The sequence below is a fragment of the Canis lupus genome, chromosome 7 (assembly GCF_048164855.1).
Source record: "Canis lupus baileyi chromosome 7, mCanLup2.hap1, whole genome shotgun sequence".
Lineage (NCBI taxonomy): Eukaryota > Metazoa > Chordata > Mammalia > Carnivora > Canidae > Canis > Canis lupus.
This window is the reverse complement of record NC_132844.1, coordinates 37,897,652-37,917,310: the sequence shown is the minus strand read 5'-3', so window position 1 is coordinate 37,917,310 and position 19,659 is coordinate 37,897,652. Positions and strand designations below refer to the sequence as shown.

Below are 19,659 nucleotides of genomic sequence, written 5' to 3'. Positions count from 1 at the left end.
ATGTAGTTCCAATAGTTTATTTTTTTCTATTGTTACCCTTGCCTCAGGAGACACATCTACAAAAATATTGTTACCATTGATCCCAGAAAATTACTGCCTGTGTTCCCTTCAAGGATTTTTATAGTTTTATGAGGTTGCACATTCAGGTCCTTAACCCATTTTGAGTTTATTTTGTGTAGGGTGTAAGAAAGTGGTCCAGTTTGATTCTTTTGCCTATAGTTGTCCACTTTTCCAAATACCATTTGCTGAAGAAACTGTCTTTTTCCCATGATATATTCTTGCCTCCTTTGTCAAAGATTAATTGATCATATAATCATGAGTTTATTTATGGCCTCTCTGTTCTATTTTATTGATCTATGTGTATATTTTTGTGCCAGTTACCATACTGTTTTGATTACAACAGTTTTGTAGTATTTCTTGAAATCTGAGATTGTGATTCCTCTAGTTTTATTGTTTTTTAAAATTACTATTCAGGGTCTTTTTGGTTCTATACAAATTTTAAGATTATTTGTTCTAGTTTTGTGAAAAAAATGCTGTTTTTTATAGAGATTTTGATAGAGATTGCAAAAATCTGTAGACTGCTTTGGGTAGAATGGACATTGTCACAGTATTTGTTCTTACAATTCATGAGCATGAAATATCTTCCCATTTGTGTCATCTTCAATTTTTTTCATCAATATTTTATAGTTTTCAGAGTACAGGTCTTTTGCCTCCTTGTTTTTCACCTCCTAGGTTTATCCCTAGGTATCTTACTATTTTTGAAGCAGTTGTAAATGGGATTGTTTTCTTAATTTCTTTTTCTACTACTTCATTATTAATGCATAGAAACGCACTAGATTTCTGTGTATTGATTTTGTACCCTGTAGCTTTACTGAATTCACTTATGAGTATTAGTAATTTTTTGGTGGAGTCTTTAGGTTTTCTATATATAGTTTGCCATCTGCGAATAGTGAAAGTTTTACTTCTTCCTTACCAATTTGGATGCTTTTTATTTTTTTTCTGTCTGATTGCTGTAGCTAGGACTTCCAGCACTATGTTGAATAAAAGTGGTGAGAGTAGACATCCTTGTCTTATTCCCGACCATGGGGGAAAGCTCTCAGTTTTTCCTGTTGAGTATGATGTTTGCTGTGGGGTTTTCCTTTATGGAATTGATTATGTTGAGGTATGTTCCCTCTAAACCTACTTTGTTGAAAGTTTTTATCATGAATACATATTGTACTTTGTCACATGCTTTTTTCCGCATCTACGGAGATGATCATATGATATCCTTTCTGGTTTTGATGTATCATGTTGATTGATTTGCAAATACTGAACCACCTTTGTATCCCCAAAATGAACCCCACTTGATCATGGTGAATGATTTTGTGATGTATTGTTGGATTCAGTTTGCTAATATTTTGTTTAGGATTTTTGCATCTATATTCATCAGAGGTTTTGGCCTGTACTTCTCTTTTTTAGTAGTGATTCTATCTGGTTTTGGTATCAGGGTAATACTGGCTTAACAGAATGAATTGGAAAGTTTTCCTTCCTCTTCTATTTTTTTGGAATAGTTTGTAAAGAATAGGTATTAACTCTTCTTTAAATGTTTGGTAGAATTCACCTGTGAAACCATTGGGTCCTGAACTTTTGTTTTTAGGAGTTTGTTTTATTGTTTGTTTGTTTGTTTGTTTGTTTTACTGATTAAATTTCATTGCTAGTAATAAGCCTATTTGTATTTTTTATTTCTTCCTTATTCAGTTTTGAGAGATTATATGTTTCTAGGAATTTATCCATTTTTTCTAGATTGTCCAATTTATTGGCATATAATTTTTATAATATTCTCATAATCATTTGTATTCCTGTGGTGTCAGTTGTTATTTCTACTCTTTTGCTTCTGATTTTGTTTAGTTGAGTTTTCTCTCTCTCTCTCTCTCTCTCATCTTTTTTTAATTAGTCTCACTGCAGGTTTTCAATTTTATTGATCTTTACAAAGAACCAACTCCTTGTTTCATTGATCTTTTCTATTGTTTTTTTTTTTTTTTTTAGTTGCAATTTCATTTAGTTTTGCTTTAATCTTTATTATTCCTTTCCTTCTACTAGTTTTGGGTCTTGTTACACCTAGCTTCTTTAGGGGTAAGATTAGGTTGTTTGGGATTATTCTTGCTTCATGAGGTAGGCCTATATTGCTATAAACTTTCCTCTTAGAACAGCTTCTGCTCTGACCCAAAGATTTTGGACTATAGTGTTTTCATTTTCATTTGTCTCAATGTATATTTTGATTTCTCCTTCAATTTATTGATTGACTCACTCATTGTTTAGTAGCATGTTATTCAACCTCCATGTATTTGTCTCCTTTCCATATTTTTTCTTGTGGTTGATTTCTAGTTTCACAGCATTGTGGTCAGAAAGGATGCATGTTATAACTGATTTTTTCAATTTGTTGAGACTTGTTTTGTGGCCTATTGTAGGATGTATTTTAAAGAATGTTCAAAAAAAAAAAAGAATGTTCATATGTACTTGAAAAGAACATGCATTCTGCTTTTGGGGGATGGAACGTACTGAATATGTCTATTAAATCCACCTCGTGTAGTGTGTCATTCAAAGCCTCTGTGTCCTTACTTTCTGTTTGGATGATCTATCCATTGATGTAAGTGAGGTGTTAAAATTTCCTACTATTCTAAAAAAAAAAAAATCCTACTATTCTTGTATTACTATTGATTATTCCCAGTATGTTTGTTATTAACTGCTTAATGTATTTGGGTGCACCCATGTTGGGTACATAAATATTTACAATTGTATCTTCTTGTTGGATTGTCCCCTTTAAGATATTATGGTATCCTTTGTCTGTTGTTACAGTCTTTATTTTAATATCTATTTCATCCAATATAAGTATTGCTACCCTGGCTCTCTTTTCACTTCATTTGTATCCTTTCACTTTCAGTCTGCATATGTTTGTGATAGGAAGTGTAAAGATGAGTCTCTAATAGGCAGTAGATAAATGGGTCTTGCTTTTTTATCCATTCTGTTACCCTGTGTCTTTTGATTATAGCATTTAGTCCATTTACATTCAAAGTATTTATTGATAGGTATATATTTATTGACATTTTGTTACTTGTTTTATGGTTGTTTTTGAAGTTCTTCCCTGTTTCTTCTCTTGCTGTCTTCTCTCTTGCTGGTTTTCTTTCGTGATATATTTGGATTCCTTTCTGTTTTTTGCATACCTATTACTGGTTTTTGATTTGTGGTTACCATTAGGATTATATATAACATGTTATGCTTATAGTAGTCTATATAAAGTTGACAGTTGCTTAAGTTTGAACCTATTCTTTACTCTTCTTCCCTCCATCTCTTAGGTATATGGTGTCATACTTCACATCCTCTTATTTTGTGACTGATTTTTATAGATATACTTAATTTTACAGTTTTTGTGCTTCCTATTTTTCTTCCTCCTACGTATAGTCTTTTCCCTTCCACTCAAAGAGTCCTTTTCAACATTTCTTGCAGAACTGGGTTAGTGGTCAGGAATTCCTTTAACGTTTGTTTGGGACTCTTTATCTCTCCTTCTATTCTGAATGATAACTTTGCTGAACAGCATCTTCTTGGCTGCAGATTTTTTTTCTATAAGCACTTTGAATATTTCATGTTATTGTCTTCTGTCCTGCGGAGTTTCTGTTGAAAAATCAGCTGATAGCCTTATGGGGTTTCCCTCATAAGTTACTGTCTTCTTTTGCTGCTTTTAAAATTCTGTGTCACTACTTTTTGCCATTTTAATTATTATGTGTCTTGATGCGGACCCCTCCTTGAGTTGCTTTTGTTGGGGGTTTTATGTGCTTCCTCAATCTGAATTTGTTTCCTTCCTCAGATTGAGGAAATTTTTGGCTAATATTTCTTCAAATAAATTTTCTGCCCCTTCTGCTCTCTCTTCTCTTATTGTGACCGCTATAACGCAAATGTTATTATTCTTATCTTAATGATGTTGCTTAGTTCCTATAGTCTATTTTCATTTTTTCTTAGTTTTTTCCCCTCTCCCGTTCAGCTTGATTACTTTGTACTATTCTGTCCTCCAGGTCACTGATCTGTGTATTCCATATAGTGTATTTTTAATTTCAGTTATTGATTTCTTCATCTTTTTTGGTTCTTTTTTATGTTTTCTATCTCTTTGTTGAGGGTCTCACTAAGGTCTTCCACTCTTTTCTCAAGTCTAATATTTTTATGACCATTACTTTAAATTCTCTATCAGGCATATTACTTATCTCCATTTCATTTAGCTCTCTTGCTGTGATTTTGTCCTGTTCTTTCATTTGGGACATATTCCTCTGTCTCCTCATTTTTTCTAACTCTGTTTCTATGTATTAGGTAAGTCAGCTACATCTCCTGCTCTTAAAAGTAATGGCCTTATGAAGAAGAGGTCCTGTATTGCCCTGCAGTGCAATGTCCCCCATTCACCAGAAACTGGCATTTCATGGGTGTCTCCTATGGGTGTTGCATGTGCCCTGCTGTTGTGGCTGAGCCGCTTTTGCCTTCAGTCATCTGCAATGACTCTCTTTGCATGTTGTAGGCAGGATTTGGTCCCTTGTCATGAGTGGGCCAGTCTAAAGCCACCTTGGGTTTGAGTTGAGTCAAACCAGGAGATGTAGAGATGCCAGAGATGTAGTTGCACTGAACTACATGGCATTTTCCCTGTGTTGTTCCTGAAAAGCTTTCACTGATGGGTGCTGCTTGCATTCAGACCAGAGCTCTGCCCCCAGCCCACTGTTGGGACCACAATTGGCCTGGTATGTGTGGTCATCTTCCCCTCTCCTTGGGTCAGGAGTCACTTCGGAGTGGTACTGGCCCCTGTAGGGGCTGCTTGCATCCTGCTGGGCTTGTGACACCTTCTGGACGGGCTGTAGCCAAGACTGTATTGGAGGGGGCAGGTATGCAGGAGAGCACAGGGGTGGAGCTCACTGTTAGCAAAGTCCATGCCTGTCTGCTCTGGGGAGAGAGCTGCAGCCACTCAGAAAAACTCCTACATAAGCTTTGATGGAGATTGTGAATCCACATAGCGTACAGGGCAGAAGGGAGGAGGCATGCTGTTAGCAAGCTGGATGAAGAGTGTTCATGCTGTGCTGGTTCCCACAGGTGTTCTGAGTATCTAGGCTTGGGGATGAAGAAGGAAAATGGCATCCACCAGCTCTCTTTTTCTTGGAGAAGTCTCCTATTGATCTCTGCCCCTCCAGCACTATGCTCTGAAATTAGTAAACAAATCTCCTTCCTATATACCCTAGGTGATTTTCATACTACTGCTTCTGTGCTGTATCTCAGTGGAGATGTTTGTTATGCTGTCTCTTTAAGGGTAAGGTCTCAGTTTCTTCTTCCCCTCCAGCTCTCACAGAGCCAAGCCCACTGATTTTTAAAGTTCCAAGTGTTGGGCAGCCCCAGTGGCTCAGCAGTTTAGCACCGCCTTCAGCCTAGGGTGTGGTCCTGGAGACCCAGGATCCAGTCCCACGTCAGGCTCCCTGCATGGAGCCTGCTTCTCCCTCTGCCTATGTCTCTGCCTCTCTCTGTGTGTGTCTCTCTCATGAATAAATAAATAAAATCTTTAAAAAAAAAAGTTCCAGGTGTTAAGCCCCACTGGTTATAAGAACTCAAAGAGTTAGGCCCTTCTGTTTTTCAAAGCCAAAGTTATGGGAACTCATTTTCCCAGTGTGGGGTCCCCATACCTTGGTGCTCTTCTCCCCTCTTCATGTCCGAAGCATTCCTCCCTCTCACAGCCTCTCCTGTGAGTCCATTTGGCTCCCAACCCATCTCTGCCCTTCCTACCCTCTTCAGTGTGGGCTCTTCTCTACATTAGCTGTGGAGAGTCTGTTCTGCCAGTGTTCAGGTTATTTTCTGGGTTATTTACACTGATGTAGGTGTTATCTAGGTGTACCCATGGGACAAAGTGAGCTGATGATCCTCCTACTCTACTATCTTTCCCAGAAGATCTATCTACAGTAATATTTAATGAACATTATTTATTGCTAGTTTCTCCCCTTCTAACCCTGCATATTCTCACATGTCATAAGGAAGAAAAATTCCCATTAATTTTATTGTTAGAAGAGTCTTATTCTTCTAAATATAAAACTATAGAGGAACAATCTAATATAACCCCAATTTCTTATCCAAAGTTAAAGTATTGACAGTACTGTTCACAAAATTGCTAATTTTTTAAATCCCCTATTGATTTTATTTAGAGTACTATGTACTATGATACAGGATAGGCTGCTGTAACAAGATACCCTTAGATTCAGTGGCTTAATGAAGACTGTCATATAACAGGACAGTCCAGTCTGGGTTATAGTGGCTCCATCATGTCAGGGATCCAGGTGGTGCCAATTCAACAAGTGCTTCCATCTTGAGGTCCAGAGTAGTTGCTGTAGCTCCCACCATTATGTCCCCATGCCATCAAGAGGGGAGAGGGAAAGGGATATGCAGTTGGTCTTTAGCTTGTAGGATGGGGAAATTCTATCACTAAGAGAAAAGGGTCAGAATGGGTACTGGTGACACAAGTAGTCTCTGTGACATGTTGCAATTTAATTATGCTTCATTCTAAATATTTTGAGTTAAATATGCACAGAAACATGTGCTTTGAGTAGAGCAAGAGGAATTATCATCATTCAACTTGAAAACTTAATCTGTACAAAATACTGGAGATCTTATTGTTGTAACAATATTTAACTTAAATAGGTACAAAACACTGTCCTGAGTGCTTTACATGGATTATCTAAATTACTACTCAAAATCATCCTGTGAGCTAGGTATTATTATCCCTCCCCTTTCATAGATGGAGGAAGGTGAGGCATACAGAGAGAGGTGAAGTAAGCTGCCTACAGCCACAGAACTAACATATGGTAAAGCTGGTACTTGAATCCAGACATTCAGATTTCAGAATTACCTCTCAAATAATTTCCTGTTCAGCCAGCCTTTGGAATCTTAGGCTGCCTTTTGAACCTGGATAGGAGGAAAGATTCTCTAAATAGCAATACCCTGAATTTAAACAAAAATTTTTAAATTAAAAATATACAATAAAACAAGATGTAGCCTAAATTATTGTTTTATTTTTACAACCAGAATGGTTGATAGTAAGGAGATATTCTAGGTTTATAATCAATAAATGAAACCCAGATTCATCTAAGGTATTAATTTAGGCTAAAGGAGAGAGAAAAAAATTGATCTAAATGTGTTTTTTTACTACTCCTGGGAAAATATATATAAAACCTTATTTTCTGAACCTCCAGGATTGTTGGTAAATGATTTAGGTATATTCAGCTATACTTGATTTTTTTAATCAAGGATATCTGAAACAAATTCATGCTGTTATTTGGGGCTTAATCTCACCCTCAGACCATTTAGGTGATGACATATCCATAGGTGCTTTAAAATATATTTAAATCATCACATTGAATAAATAAGGGGATGGCTTTAGAGTGTTAAACTAACAATATCCACTCCCTAGATGCATTAGTTTGCTAAGGCGGCCATAACAAAATACCATACATGGGGCAGTTAAAATAACAGAAATTTATATTCTCACAGTTCTAGATGCTAGAAGTCTATGATCAAGGTATGGGCAGGTTTGCTTTCCTCTGAGGCCTCTCTTCTTGGCTTGCAAACAGCTGCCCTCTTCACATGATGGTGCCTTTCTGTGTCCTAATGCCTTCTTCTCATAAGAAAACCAAAAAGGTGGGGATTCAAGCCCCCACTAGCAGGGTTATTTTAACTGTATCACCCTTTAAAGGCTCTGTCACCAAATTCAGTCATATTCTGAAATAGCAATCTATTTTCTCAACGTATGAATGGTGGGGGTGGGAGGAGTAGTCCATAATATGGAAACTCTTTGTAAACACTGAAGCTACAAAATCAATTGGCAGCAGTGAGAAGTTCAGCATTTGACCTCCCCCATCTTACAGCTTTGCCCAAAATAGAATGTGGTACAGGTAGTATGTTTCAGTGACAATAAACCTCTTCATCTAAATATTTTTTGGCAGCCTTACTAAATTCAGTATGAAGATTATTTAAAAGAGCATCTTGAACTTGCTATTGCTTACATTTTCACCAGCCAGGCAAGAGGAAAAATGAAAACTCAGTGTGACACTGGCAAATGTTTTGCTGAAAAGCTCAAGTGTGGTTGAATGAACTGGGCAGATAGGACAGACAGGCATTACCTTGGCTCAGAACACCGGGTCTCTTACCAGAGAATAACTATTAACCACAGAAGAACTGGAAAAATACAGATCAGTGTTCAGTATGCATGAATCCCTTTTCTAGAGTTGTATCTGTAGAGAACTTAAAGTATATGGCAGCAAGAGAAAACTATTTACCTCTTTCAGGTTATGACAGTGAAATAAAAGAGGATAGGCACATCACTGAGAAAGATTTTAAAGTATTCTGAAAATATCATTAAGGGAATTTATTCCATCATCTCACAGAAATATTCTTAATGATACTATTTTTATTTTCTTGACCATTTTATTTCTTTCATTATAAATCTCTCTAGAAAATGAGACGAGGAAAGGAAAGTTGTGAACTTTATTGCTTGTAGGATTAACATAGAGGATAAATGAGGGAGACCAAAAAAGTCAAAGAGGCCTCATGCAATTTTGTAAAAATAATCTTCAGATGTATGAAATTTTTACAAGTTGTACTTATCTGGTTTGGGATGAAATACATTTTTAAAACTTTGACATAACACAAAAGGAACACTTGTTTGTTTAAAAACTAAGAAAGAAAAACCGTGGCACTATTAGAACAGACTACCTTATAAAGATTTCTATGTGGTTATGACAACATTAGAAGCATCTGACAACAAAGGGGAACTGCTGAATGCTTTCTTTTAGAGAATGATTACTAAAGACCTTTGACAATACTGCTATATCATATTGCATATAATACAAATTACACACAACATTATTGGGATAATATTGGCATTAGGAAGACCAAGACCTTGAGATCATTAACAACATTAATATAACAATACAACAGCCACCCAAATGATACATACTCTACACTTGAGAGCATTATAGGAAAGGTCCCGTGTCAGCCTGCCCACCTGCCACCCCTCTAGCTTCAACTCTCACCATTGACAGAACCCTGGTCATTCTGGAAATGTAGTTTTCTCAAGAGGCTATGTTCTCTATCATGTCAGGACCTTTAAATATACTGCTCTCTTAGCCTAAAATACAAATACCACCCCCATCCACCATCTGCATGGAGTTAAAATTTCCTTTTCAAATCCCTTGGATACCTAGTCTCTCAGCATATCCAATACTGTGAGTTTAACTGTAATTGCTGCTACTTTGTTTGAACACCAGATAAAGTGGTTGGTTTTTTTCTTTTTTTTTTTTTTTTTTTTTTTTAGGAAGCCTATTTTAGAGATCATCATAAGCACCAGAATTATCTTCAGGAACAAAGTAAAGGAAGAGAAGATTTGCATTTCTCATCTCCTGATCTCACCAGGTTCCATGCTCATTTAGTGGCAGAGCAAGCACAGACTCACACTCACTGTTTAAATTGTTCCTTCTCTCCCCTTTTTCTTCCTCTCTCCTATATTATTAAATATACGTAAAACAAATACCTAAAGCTAAATAAATATAAAATAAGTCCTCTGTTTTAATTATGCTGAATCACAAACTTCTGCGTGTCAGTCTCTCCTACTAGGCAACAACATGGTTGCGGGTAAGGCCTCTCCTTTCTGCTCTTCTGTATATACGGTACTGGAGCCAAAACACTCCGAGAATAGTTTGTTGAATAAGTAAACAAGGGAATGAATGACCAAAACATATTAACTACAACAACTTTTCTTTTTAAAAACATAACAGTTTTGTCTCTGTACATAAAAAATATTTAATTTTTATCACTGATCTCAGTTTCATTTTCAGGATTACCAAAAGACTGCATCTACTTCTAGTTTTTCTTTGTAAGCTAATAGGATATTACTGCATTTATCTTTCGGATCTGAACTGTTTAATCAGTTAAATGATATTTTACTGATTTTTCCAATTAATTGATGAAATTGACTATTCATTTGGCATTAGAGAATACTTTGAATGATGATTTATCAGACAATTATCTATGTTTATCCACCTTTCCAACCAATAATATTAGATCTAAAAATTTTAATGTTTTATCTTGTACATTCAATCATTCCCATCTGTATAGAAACAGGCTCTAATGTCACATATCTTAAAAAATAGATAACCTCTACATATCCTATGCAATTCTCCAACCTACCTCTCAGTCACAACAAACCTTTTCAAAATAGTCATGGAAACTCCCTCTACTTACTGTGTCTCATTCTCTTTTCCGACTGGCCATTCCTTTCAGGCTCCCAGCCCTACTGCTTTACCAAATCTACTCTTGAAATCAGTGATTTCCATGAAGTCAAACTCTATCATCACTTCTGTGTCTTTTTTCTTTTTTTAAGATTTTATTGATTTGAGAGAGGGAGAGAATGAGTGCTTGAGCACTGGTGGGGTTGGGGGAGAGGCAGAGGAAGAGGAAGAAGCAGACTCCCCAAGAGCAGGGAGTCCTACATGGGACTTAGTTCCTGGGACCCTGAGATTATGACCTGGCCCAAAGGCAGATGCTTAACTGACTGAGCCACTCAGGTGCCTTTCTAAAATTCTTACTGTTTCTTACTAAAATTCTAGGTAGTAGACAATACTTTTTTTTTTTTTTTTTTTTTTTACTTCTAACACTTTATTCTTGTGACTTCTGCACCATGACACTTACCTATTTTACCCCATGCCTTAAAACATCTTCCCTTGAGGTTCTTTAACAGTCTTGATTTTCTTCTGGACCTCTCTAAATATAGGAAATATCCCAGGCTTTATTTTGCTTACTCTTTTTATCTATCTCTATACTTCCTCCCTATTTCATTTACTATGATAGATTTTAATTCCATCTGTGATAGATTTTAATTCCATCTGCATGCCAGTATATACTGTCTGTCTAACTACTGGTTGACCTATCCGTCATGGTCCTGACTCATGCACATACTTCCTACTTTACTCTCCACATGGCTACTTAGGAAGCCCCTCAAACATCCAAGAGAGAACTCATCATTTTCACCACTCATAATGAATTCCTCTTCCTTTCCAGTAAATGACACTACTATCAACTAGTTAACTAAAAACCTGAAAGTTAATTGATGTGTTTTTTTCTGAACCTCTTGTACATCTAATAGAGCAAATACTGTCATATCCACTTCAAAATATAATCAAAACTTACCCTCTTCCCTATCTCCACTGCTGCTTCCCTAACCTAAGCCACTATTTATCTCTTCGTAGGTAGGAAAGTAGCTTTCCAATTCTTCTCTGCTCCCACTTCTAGTTTCTACAATTCATTCTGCACATAAGAGCTAGAATGATCCTTTGAAAATTGTCAATCATATCCTGACCCTTCCCTGTGGCCTCCCGGTACACTCAGCACAAAATCCAGGTCTTTTCCAGCAGGCCATGCCCCACCTTGTCCTTCACCCTCTTCCACCCTATCTTCTCCTTATCCATATGACTTCAGCTTCCCATAGCTTTCTCAGACCGGCCAAGGAAAGTCAATCACTCCTCAAGGTCTTGCACTTGCTCCTTCTGTCTGGATAACACTTCCATTAGATCCAGAAGTGTCCTTCTCTGCCCAGCTGGTCAAAAGTAACTCACCCTACTGGGACAGTCTATTCTGCTTTGGTTTACTTTTTTTCCATGATGATTACCAGTTCTAAAATTATCATAACTTATTTGTTTTAATTGTTTATTATATGCACTATCCTGTCTTCTTACTGTTCTAGCTCCAACACCTAGAAAAATGCCTGTTAGATTAGGTACTTGCTGGTGCCTGGGTAGCTCATAGGATCAAGTCCTGCATCAGGCTCCCCACAAGCCAGGAGCCTGCTTCTCCCTCTGCCTATGTTTCTGCCACTCTCTTTGTGTCTCTCATGAATAAATAAATAAAATATTTTAAAAAAAGATTAGTTACTGCTTAATGAGTATTTACATAATAAAGTAATGTATCAGTGAGGGTGTTTCTCAATATAACATACATCTCTTACTATGAAAAGAGAGAAATAATTAATTATACATTCCAGAACATTATATAAAGGAAAGTTGTTTTTCCAAAGCAGGGGAAAATAATTGTTCCCAAATTATATGGATTTTACTAATTTTTCATGTGTTCATGAATATAGAGTATTAAAATAGGCTAGTTTTCTAATCCCTTTGTTCTTTATATAATACTTGGGACAGCAGTTTCAAGTCAAAGGTTTCATGTCATAATCTGATAGGAGATTTCATGTCTTAACCAGGTTGATGATCCTTCAATGGATACAAATAATTGTTAAATAATGGTGATCTCATTTAATGGTTTAATGCATTATATTGATACTTTTTAAATTACATATATGGAACATATATTTATGCTATAATCACAGCATATATACAGAGATACAGATAATTATATATATTTGTGTTTACATAGAATATATATGATTTTAACAAAGTTTTTAAATGAATTTCTAAGCCCATATGAAATTGTGTACATGAAAATATCTATGTAGCTAAACCATTGTTCTGTTCATAAAATAAATGAGATTAGACTTTGTGTTTTCCTAAACTATGGTATAAAGGAATGGTCATAAGATTGAGATTCAGAAAATCTAATCCAACTTCTGCTGCTAACTAGCAAATCATTTTGAGCAAATTATTTTACTTATTAGAAATGTACCTTCCATTAGGAGAGGGATTTTTGTCTGTTGTGTTCATTGCTGTATCACCAGTATCTGGTTAAAAGGCTGGGCTGAGTGTAAGTGCTGAACAAGTATTTGTTGCATGAGGTATACTTCTCCAAAATTAGTTTCCACATCTACAAAACAAAGTTCTTTCCAATCCTTGCATTCTAAATGGTATTAAAGCTGTTGGGAATTTAAATAAGACAGATTTGTAGCTAGAACTATATTCAGTTTTTACCTAGGCTTTTGTAAAATTGTTTATCAAAAATCTTTTTATTGGATATTTATTAACAAGAATAAGACAAGAGATAGGTATCAGTCCCTATTTGCTATCTTCAAAAGGACTAAAACAAAAACTTTACAATTAAAAATATATTATTCAAATTCATAAAAGTAAGTAAGTATAAAAGAAAGTTCAATGACCAACTTCTCAAATGATGTTTTCTCAAGGTGTGTAGCATTTACATTTTGGAAGCTATTAAGTTTTAAAACTGTTCTAAGAATGTTAGGGCAACCTGTAAATATACCCTTCTTTAAGAATACTTGATGTCCCAATTAAAGAATATAAACAAATTAACAGATTCTTTACTTTTTTTTCATTCATTGAACAAATGTGTAATAAGTGACAACTCTGTGAAACCCTGTGTTAGGAAATGATAGCCTACTTGATGAGCCTACTCTGCACCTGTCACCTGCACTGCCAGGTGTACCCAGAGCCCTGAGATGTCTGGTGACACAGCCTTTTGGCCAGAGCCAACATCAACATTGGAAAGACTACAGAGGAAAGTTGTGCAGGACCAAGAAGACAGGGGCCCTCTCCTGACCACCATTACTCACAGCCTCCCCACTACAGTCACCACTACCAGTCCCACCAGGAGTGTTACTTCCCTGTTCCCTCATGGCTTGTGTCCTCACTTCCTCCACACTGATGATTAATGAGACCCTCACCCCTTTATAATAAAACCGTTGCTGCTCTACCTTGTCACTTTCTATACCCTCCCCCATCCTACCTGTTTTTTTTTTCCCACAGCAGTTATTACCAAGAATATATTTATTCGTCCATTGTCTTGATTGTATACACACACTAGAATGTCAGCTCCATGATAGCAGGAAATTTGTCATTCATCATGTCCCCAGCACCTAGAACAGCGTGTACATATCACAAGTACTAGTAAATATTTGTTGAATGGATGGATAAATGAAAAACTGATGAATGAATGACCTGAACCTCCCCACTATTGATCTTAACTGTTCTCCTCCAATTTCCAGTATCATCTCACCATTTAGATTTAAAATTTGCCCTCATTTTCCTAGCTGTGATAGTCCTTGTTCTCAATAAGAATTTGGTGTTCAACCCTGGGTTTATTGCTTCCTGCTGCTTCAGGGAAACACTTGCATAATTCCACTTAGCTTGATTTCATAATATGCCCTTGGGGCTTGCCTTTACTCTGCAAGTGGAATCTGGTCAATATGTGTGTGTGAATGAAATGTTGTTCTACCATAGTGACTTCATAAAGGAACTACATTTTGAGAAGGAGGCACAATATACAAACAAATAAATATATAAATAAAAAACAGCACTAGAATGCCCATAAATGAATTCACTGCATTCAGTAATTGTACAAATTCTACGAGGATGAGTCAAATAGGCAAGACAGAGACTAGAAGGGTTTGGAAAAGTAGAGAATCCCTGAGCCTTAGATGGAAAAATGGGTACATCCATATGAATGTTGGTAGCAGTGATTTAAATTACTATAATGTTTCTATTTGGCAATTTAGAAATAGCTATTAAGATTAAATAGATTCCTATCCTTTCACTAGTATTCAACTTCTGGAAATTTGTTCTATAAAAACTCTCCTGTAACAACTAGAAACATCCCAATGCTCCTCAGTTAGGAGATGGCTTAATTATGATGCCACCTAATGGTGCAATCATTAAAAAAAAATAGATATAGACATGTTTGTATTAAGGAATGAAGAAAATGTGTGATCTTGCTATTGAGTTTATACCAATGTTTTAGATACTAGGGATAACAGTGAGCAACATTCACAATGTCCCTCTCCTCATAAAGATGGCATTCTAATTGGGGAAACAGGCAGCAAACAAATAGAAATTTAATGACAGAGCAGTGCTATAAAGAAATATCAAGCATAGCAAAGAGATAGAAAGTGATAAGCATCAGTAAAAGCCTCTCTGAGGGGGTGACATTGGCACAGAGACTTGAATAAAGTGAGGGGACAAGGCAAGAAAGTCAGAAAGGAAAAGACAGAAGGAAAAGACTGCTTGGAGTGTTCAAGAAAATGTGGGAAGACTGTGTGACTGGAGAGAAGTGATCACAGGAATGAGAGGCAGTGTGAGATCTGAGAGGTGAGCAAGGGTTAGGTTATGTGGCATTTTATGGGCCATTGTAACAGTTTTGGATTTTCTTTTAATTTTGTTAATAGAAAAGCACAAACTCTTAAGCAAGGGAATGACATATTCAGATTTATGTTTTTAAGAAATTGCTGTGGCTCTTATGTAGAGAATATTCAGCATTCTGAACATAGTATAACCAATTTTTTTTATTAAATAATCTACAACAGGATTACAGTGACCAAAAAATGAGGAAAACGTGCAGTGTTTCCTATAGTTTATTTATGAGTGTTTTGAAGCATCTGCTGTATGAGGGTTGAAGAGTTCGTGTGTGTACGCACATACATGGTTATGCATATAGAGCTTTTTTCATATATTAATGGCTATTAAATGATACTATATGAAAAACTGAAAGAAAACCAGAAATTCATATCAGATGTGTGGATGGAAAAAGTGTGGCAGGTATTAAAAGTCTAAGTGTTTGTCTAACCTTTTGATATTGCTTTAATCAAACAAATGTTTTAGAATTTCATTTCCATGCTATGAATAGAATGCCAGTTAGTGCATTTCAAAGTGGCTTGATTAAGTTGCTCTGAACTTAGAGTTTATCAAGAAAATGATCAGCCATTATAATTCACAATACCAAAAGAGACTCACACCCAAAACTGCCAGACAGAAGTCATGCAGCTGAGACAAAAAACCAATGAGAGAGCCATAAAAGCTTGGAGTTAAGATATACCTGTTCTACCTCCATAAAGGCACATGCCTCCTATGTGCCATCTCAAAAAAGAATGTGTATGGTAAAGTGTTTCGAAAATCATTAAATAAAACACTACTGTTTCTCTTTATGAGATTGCTGAGAAATGGCCAAAACTGGTTATTTTTCATACTTGGTTCCCTGTGCCTCTTCCCCTTTAAAGGACAAGGCCTGGGGCAGCCCCGGTGGCTCAACAGTTTACTGCCGCCTTCAGCCCAGGGCGTGATCCTGGAGTCCCGGGATCGAGTCCCACATCTGGCTCCCTGCATGGAGCCTGCTTCTCCCTCTGCCTGTGTCTCTGCCTCTCTCTCTCTCTCTCTCTCTATCTCTCTGTGTCTCTGAATAAGTAAATAAAATCTTAGAAAAAAAAAAAAAAAAAGGACAAGGCCTGTTCATTTAGGTCTGTTCAGAACACTCCAGATTGGGAAAAACCTTTTGTTTTGTTCAGCATTATATTTCCACATAAGACAGTTCAGTGGCAAATCGTTTTTCACTGCAGTTGATAACTTGAGCAGCAATAAGTCAATAAATTCATTTTGGTTCACTGAGATTCAAGTAGTCTCTGGAACTGAGGCAGTGGTCTACCTTCCACTGCTACCCCTCTTGGCCAAAGCACATGTTGGCAAAGAGATTTAGCTAATCAGATTATTCTCTTAGACTCTCTTTTTCCGAGTAAGCATTTAATTTTATGCATAATTATTTTATTTGCAGAATCAATCAGTATTCAGGGAGAAACTGTCCAGACAAAACTTAAGAGTTTCTTTTACTCTCTCTTGTCAGAGTCAGGCCACAAGAAGTTAAAAAGTACCATCCAGAGAAGCACAGAAACAGGAATGGCAGCTGAAATGAGGAAGATGGTAAGGCAACCAAGTCGAGAGTCTACTGATGGCAGCATCAACAGTTACAGCTCCGAGGGAAAGTAAGTGATATTAGCACCTCTGTATGGCTTTAGGACCATGGTTTGTGTAGTCACGGGTAAAATAACAAAGCTGCCAATGGTTATGGTACAGATTCTTTATTTTCTAGGAGTTCAACCCTTCTAAAACAGCCTTATCTCTTGTGATACGTATGCAGGGACACACCTCTCCTGGTCACTCAGAACTTTCAAAGGTATGAAGAAAATCTGGGCTAACATGAGTAAAGTGATCTCCATCATCCCAAAAAGTTCAGAACAGTCCATAACCGGATGTTTATTGTAGAAATGCCACATTTAATGTATTATTTCATGTGAGGAAACTCATTGTCGGGCCAAGACACTAAAATCTGAATTAAAATTTAGAAATGAGGGACACCTGGGTGGCTCAGTGGTTATGTGTCTGCCTTCAGCTCAGGGCGCAATCCTGGAGTCCTGGGACTGAGTCCTGCATAAGGCTCCCTGCATGGAGCCTGCTTCTCCCTTTGCCTATGTCTCTGCCTCGCTGTCTCTCTGAGTTTCTCATGAATAAATAAATAAAATATTTAAAAAAAATTTAGAAGTGAGAACTAATTTCCTATATTCTTACTTATCTCCAGACTGTTTTAGGTTCTGAGTTGTTGGAAGTCTTACACTCTCATAATAGCTACTTAAATTTTTTTGTTTTTAAAAACATCACTAACTCATCTTTATCTTAGGAAAACAGCCCAGAATTTATCTTACTCATTATTTTTCTGGTTAAAGAGTTTTAGTTATTTTGAAATTAATTAATCTTGAAAAAAGTATAACTTGATTTATGTTTTGCTTACTTGCTTTTCCATAAAGATCTTGCAGAAAACCTTGCATTTTTCTATGCTTGAGAATTTTTCTGATAAAACCAAACTTTTACTGAGGTGATAGATCTTACAACTAAGTAATTATTATTCTGCAGTGGGTTACTTGGGGATTGATTGTGTACAAATTTTCTATATTCATTTATCGCCATTCAAAAATCTCATTTACCAATCTAAAAGTAATAATTTATTTTACTTTACTGGCACTTTTTTATTTTGCTCAGAAAATGAAATAAAATTATGCCAAGTTGTTCATGACATGCTTTACACTAGAAAGGTGTGTTTATTTGATTAAATGATTGGTATGCACACTCCTAACAAGATATAGCTAAGACCAAAAATAAGCAGGAACGAAAATTATGGAGATGAACTTGCTGACAAAATGCCAGTATTGATGAAGTATTATAATGCAATGTGCAAATGAAAGACCAGAGACATTATTTTCTGATATAAAATTAATAAATCAATATTTATCTACATTGTGGATAAACCACTTAACCTCTCACAGATTGATTTTCATAGTCTCTGGATGTGATAATAGTATGTGCCCGCCCCAATTCCCTTGATTGTGAGGAAATAATATGTGAGAAAGTATACTGGAAACAATAAATCTCTATAGATATGTGCTTATTCAAAAAATCCTTACTGAAGTCCAGCTACATAGCAAGGATGGTTCTTGTTGCCCAGGATACATCAGTAAACCAGAAGAGCATAGTCACTCCCTGCTGGAGCTTCAGCCCAGGGAATTCAGGCAGTCAAAATGTAGTAAGAAATGAACATAGTCTAATCAATTATTTTCCACTTGAACTGAATGAAAATCTCAGATAACATAAAAATGTAGTTCGCTAAAAAAAAAATAAATTAAACAAGTTTTGCTTGTAAATAAGAACTTGTACTGTACTATCACATTTGTTGGAAGAAATTATCAGGCCTTTTTTAAATTGAACATAAATGTTAATTAATGTTCATGAACAGTTATTTATGTGAAATTCATTATATAAAAATTTGCATCTTATATTTTATGTCAGCAATATGTTTATGTAGGGATTTGTATTTGTAAATGTCCAGAAAACTTAGTATATCAACTGTAGCTAAGCCCTTCTGAATAGAACATCAGCTCTTAACTTGAGAATTTATTTAGACCTTTTCTCAATCAGTGCTGAGCTTCATATACTTGGTTCAGAGGCAATGAATGCAAAGAATCAATGTAAACTGTCTAATGTTTATGACTCATGAAGAGAAGTAGGAGTCAAATGGAAGTTAATGAAAAGAATTTTAAAAGATCTAACATTTTGATTTCTTTTCTCTTTGCTAATAGCTTAATATTTCCTGGAGTACGACTAGGAGCAGACAGTCAATTCAGTGATTTTCTTGATGGATTGGGACCAGCTCAGCTAGTTGGCCGTCAAACCCTTGCCACCCCTGCAATGGGTAGGAATTTTTTTTTTTCCATAAGAAAATTGTTTCATGATTGACAAGGTCATTTAAAGTATCATAATAGTGGGCCTCTGGGTGGCTCAGTCTGTTAAGCATCTGCCTTTAGCTCAGATCATGATCCCAGGATCCTGGGATGGAGTCCCCCCACATCTGGCTCCTTGCTCAGCAGGGTGTCTATTTCTCCCTCTACCCCTCCCCATTGCTCTTGCTTTTGTACTGTCTCTCTCTCAAATAAATAAATAAATAAAACCTTAAAAAATAAAGTATTATAATATTAATATAAGTGAGAAGCAACATTTTAGCAAGGGTATTGCTGGTTTCAAATGACTATTCTAATTTCTGATGCCTGTTTCTAACTTAAGACATGATGCAAAGTGAATAAAGTTAGTCATAAATCTTTGACAAAGAAAAGGTCTCAAAACATTTTCCTCATACACAACATTGCTCAGAAAGTTACCAGAGGGTATACCTCAACAAGATGAGCTAGGTGAACTTAAAAAATTACATAATCATAATTATATAGTCTAATATTGGGATAATGACAAAGTGTCAAGTATATGGTGGGAGTAGGAAGGGAGTGAGGGAGATTGAAGGTAGAAGCCAGTGACAATATCTAAAACTGAAAAATAGGAAAATACCTTATAAGTA

General features: G+C 36.1%; 1 protein-coding gene and 1 long non-coding RNA gene across 56 annotated transcripts in view; one reads left to right on the top strand and one right to left on the bottom strand.

The window, feature by feature from the left end:
- The window catches only part of LOC140636783 (uncharacterized), a 178,046-nt gene that overhangs the window by 106,239 nt on the left and 52,148 nt on the right, over positions 1-19,659 (bottom strand). For 5 of the 6 annotated variants that reach the window (XR_012034003.1, XR_012034005.1, XR_012034008.1 and 2 more), the window contains exon 2: positions 12,715-13,858. The exons of the other annotated variant lie outside the window; for it this stretch is intronic. This is a non-coding gene — a long non-coding RNA (uncharacterized lncRNA). The remainder of the gene's footprint in view (positions 1-12,714; positions 13,859-19,659) is intronic. 6 annotated transcript variants of the gene reach the window in all.
- RIMS1 (regulating synaptic membrane exocytosis 1) overlaps positions 1-19,659 on the top strand; it is a 477,707-nt gene that overhangs the window by 450,920 nt on the left and 7,128 nt on the right. For all 50 annotated transcript variants that reach the window (XM_072832402.1, XM_072832369.1, XM_072832362.1 and 47 more), the window contains 2 exons: positions 16,609-16,747; positions 18,893-19,005. In XM_072832402.1, coding sequence (XP_072688503.1) covers positions 16,609-16,747; positions 18,893-19,005 — 252 coding nt within the window. The remainder of the gene's footprint in view (positions 1-16,608; positions 16,748-18,892; positions 19,006-19,659) is intronic.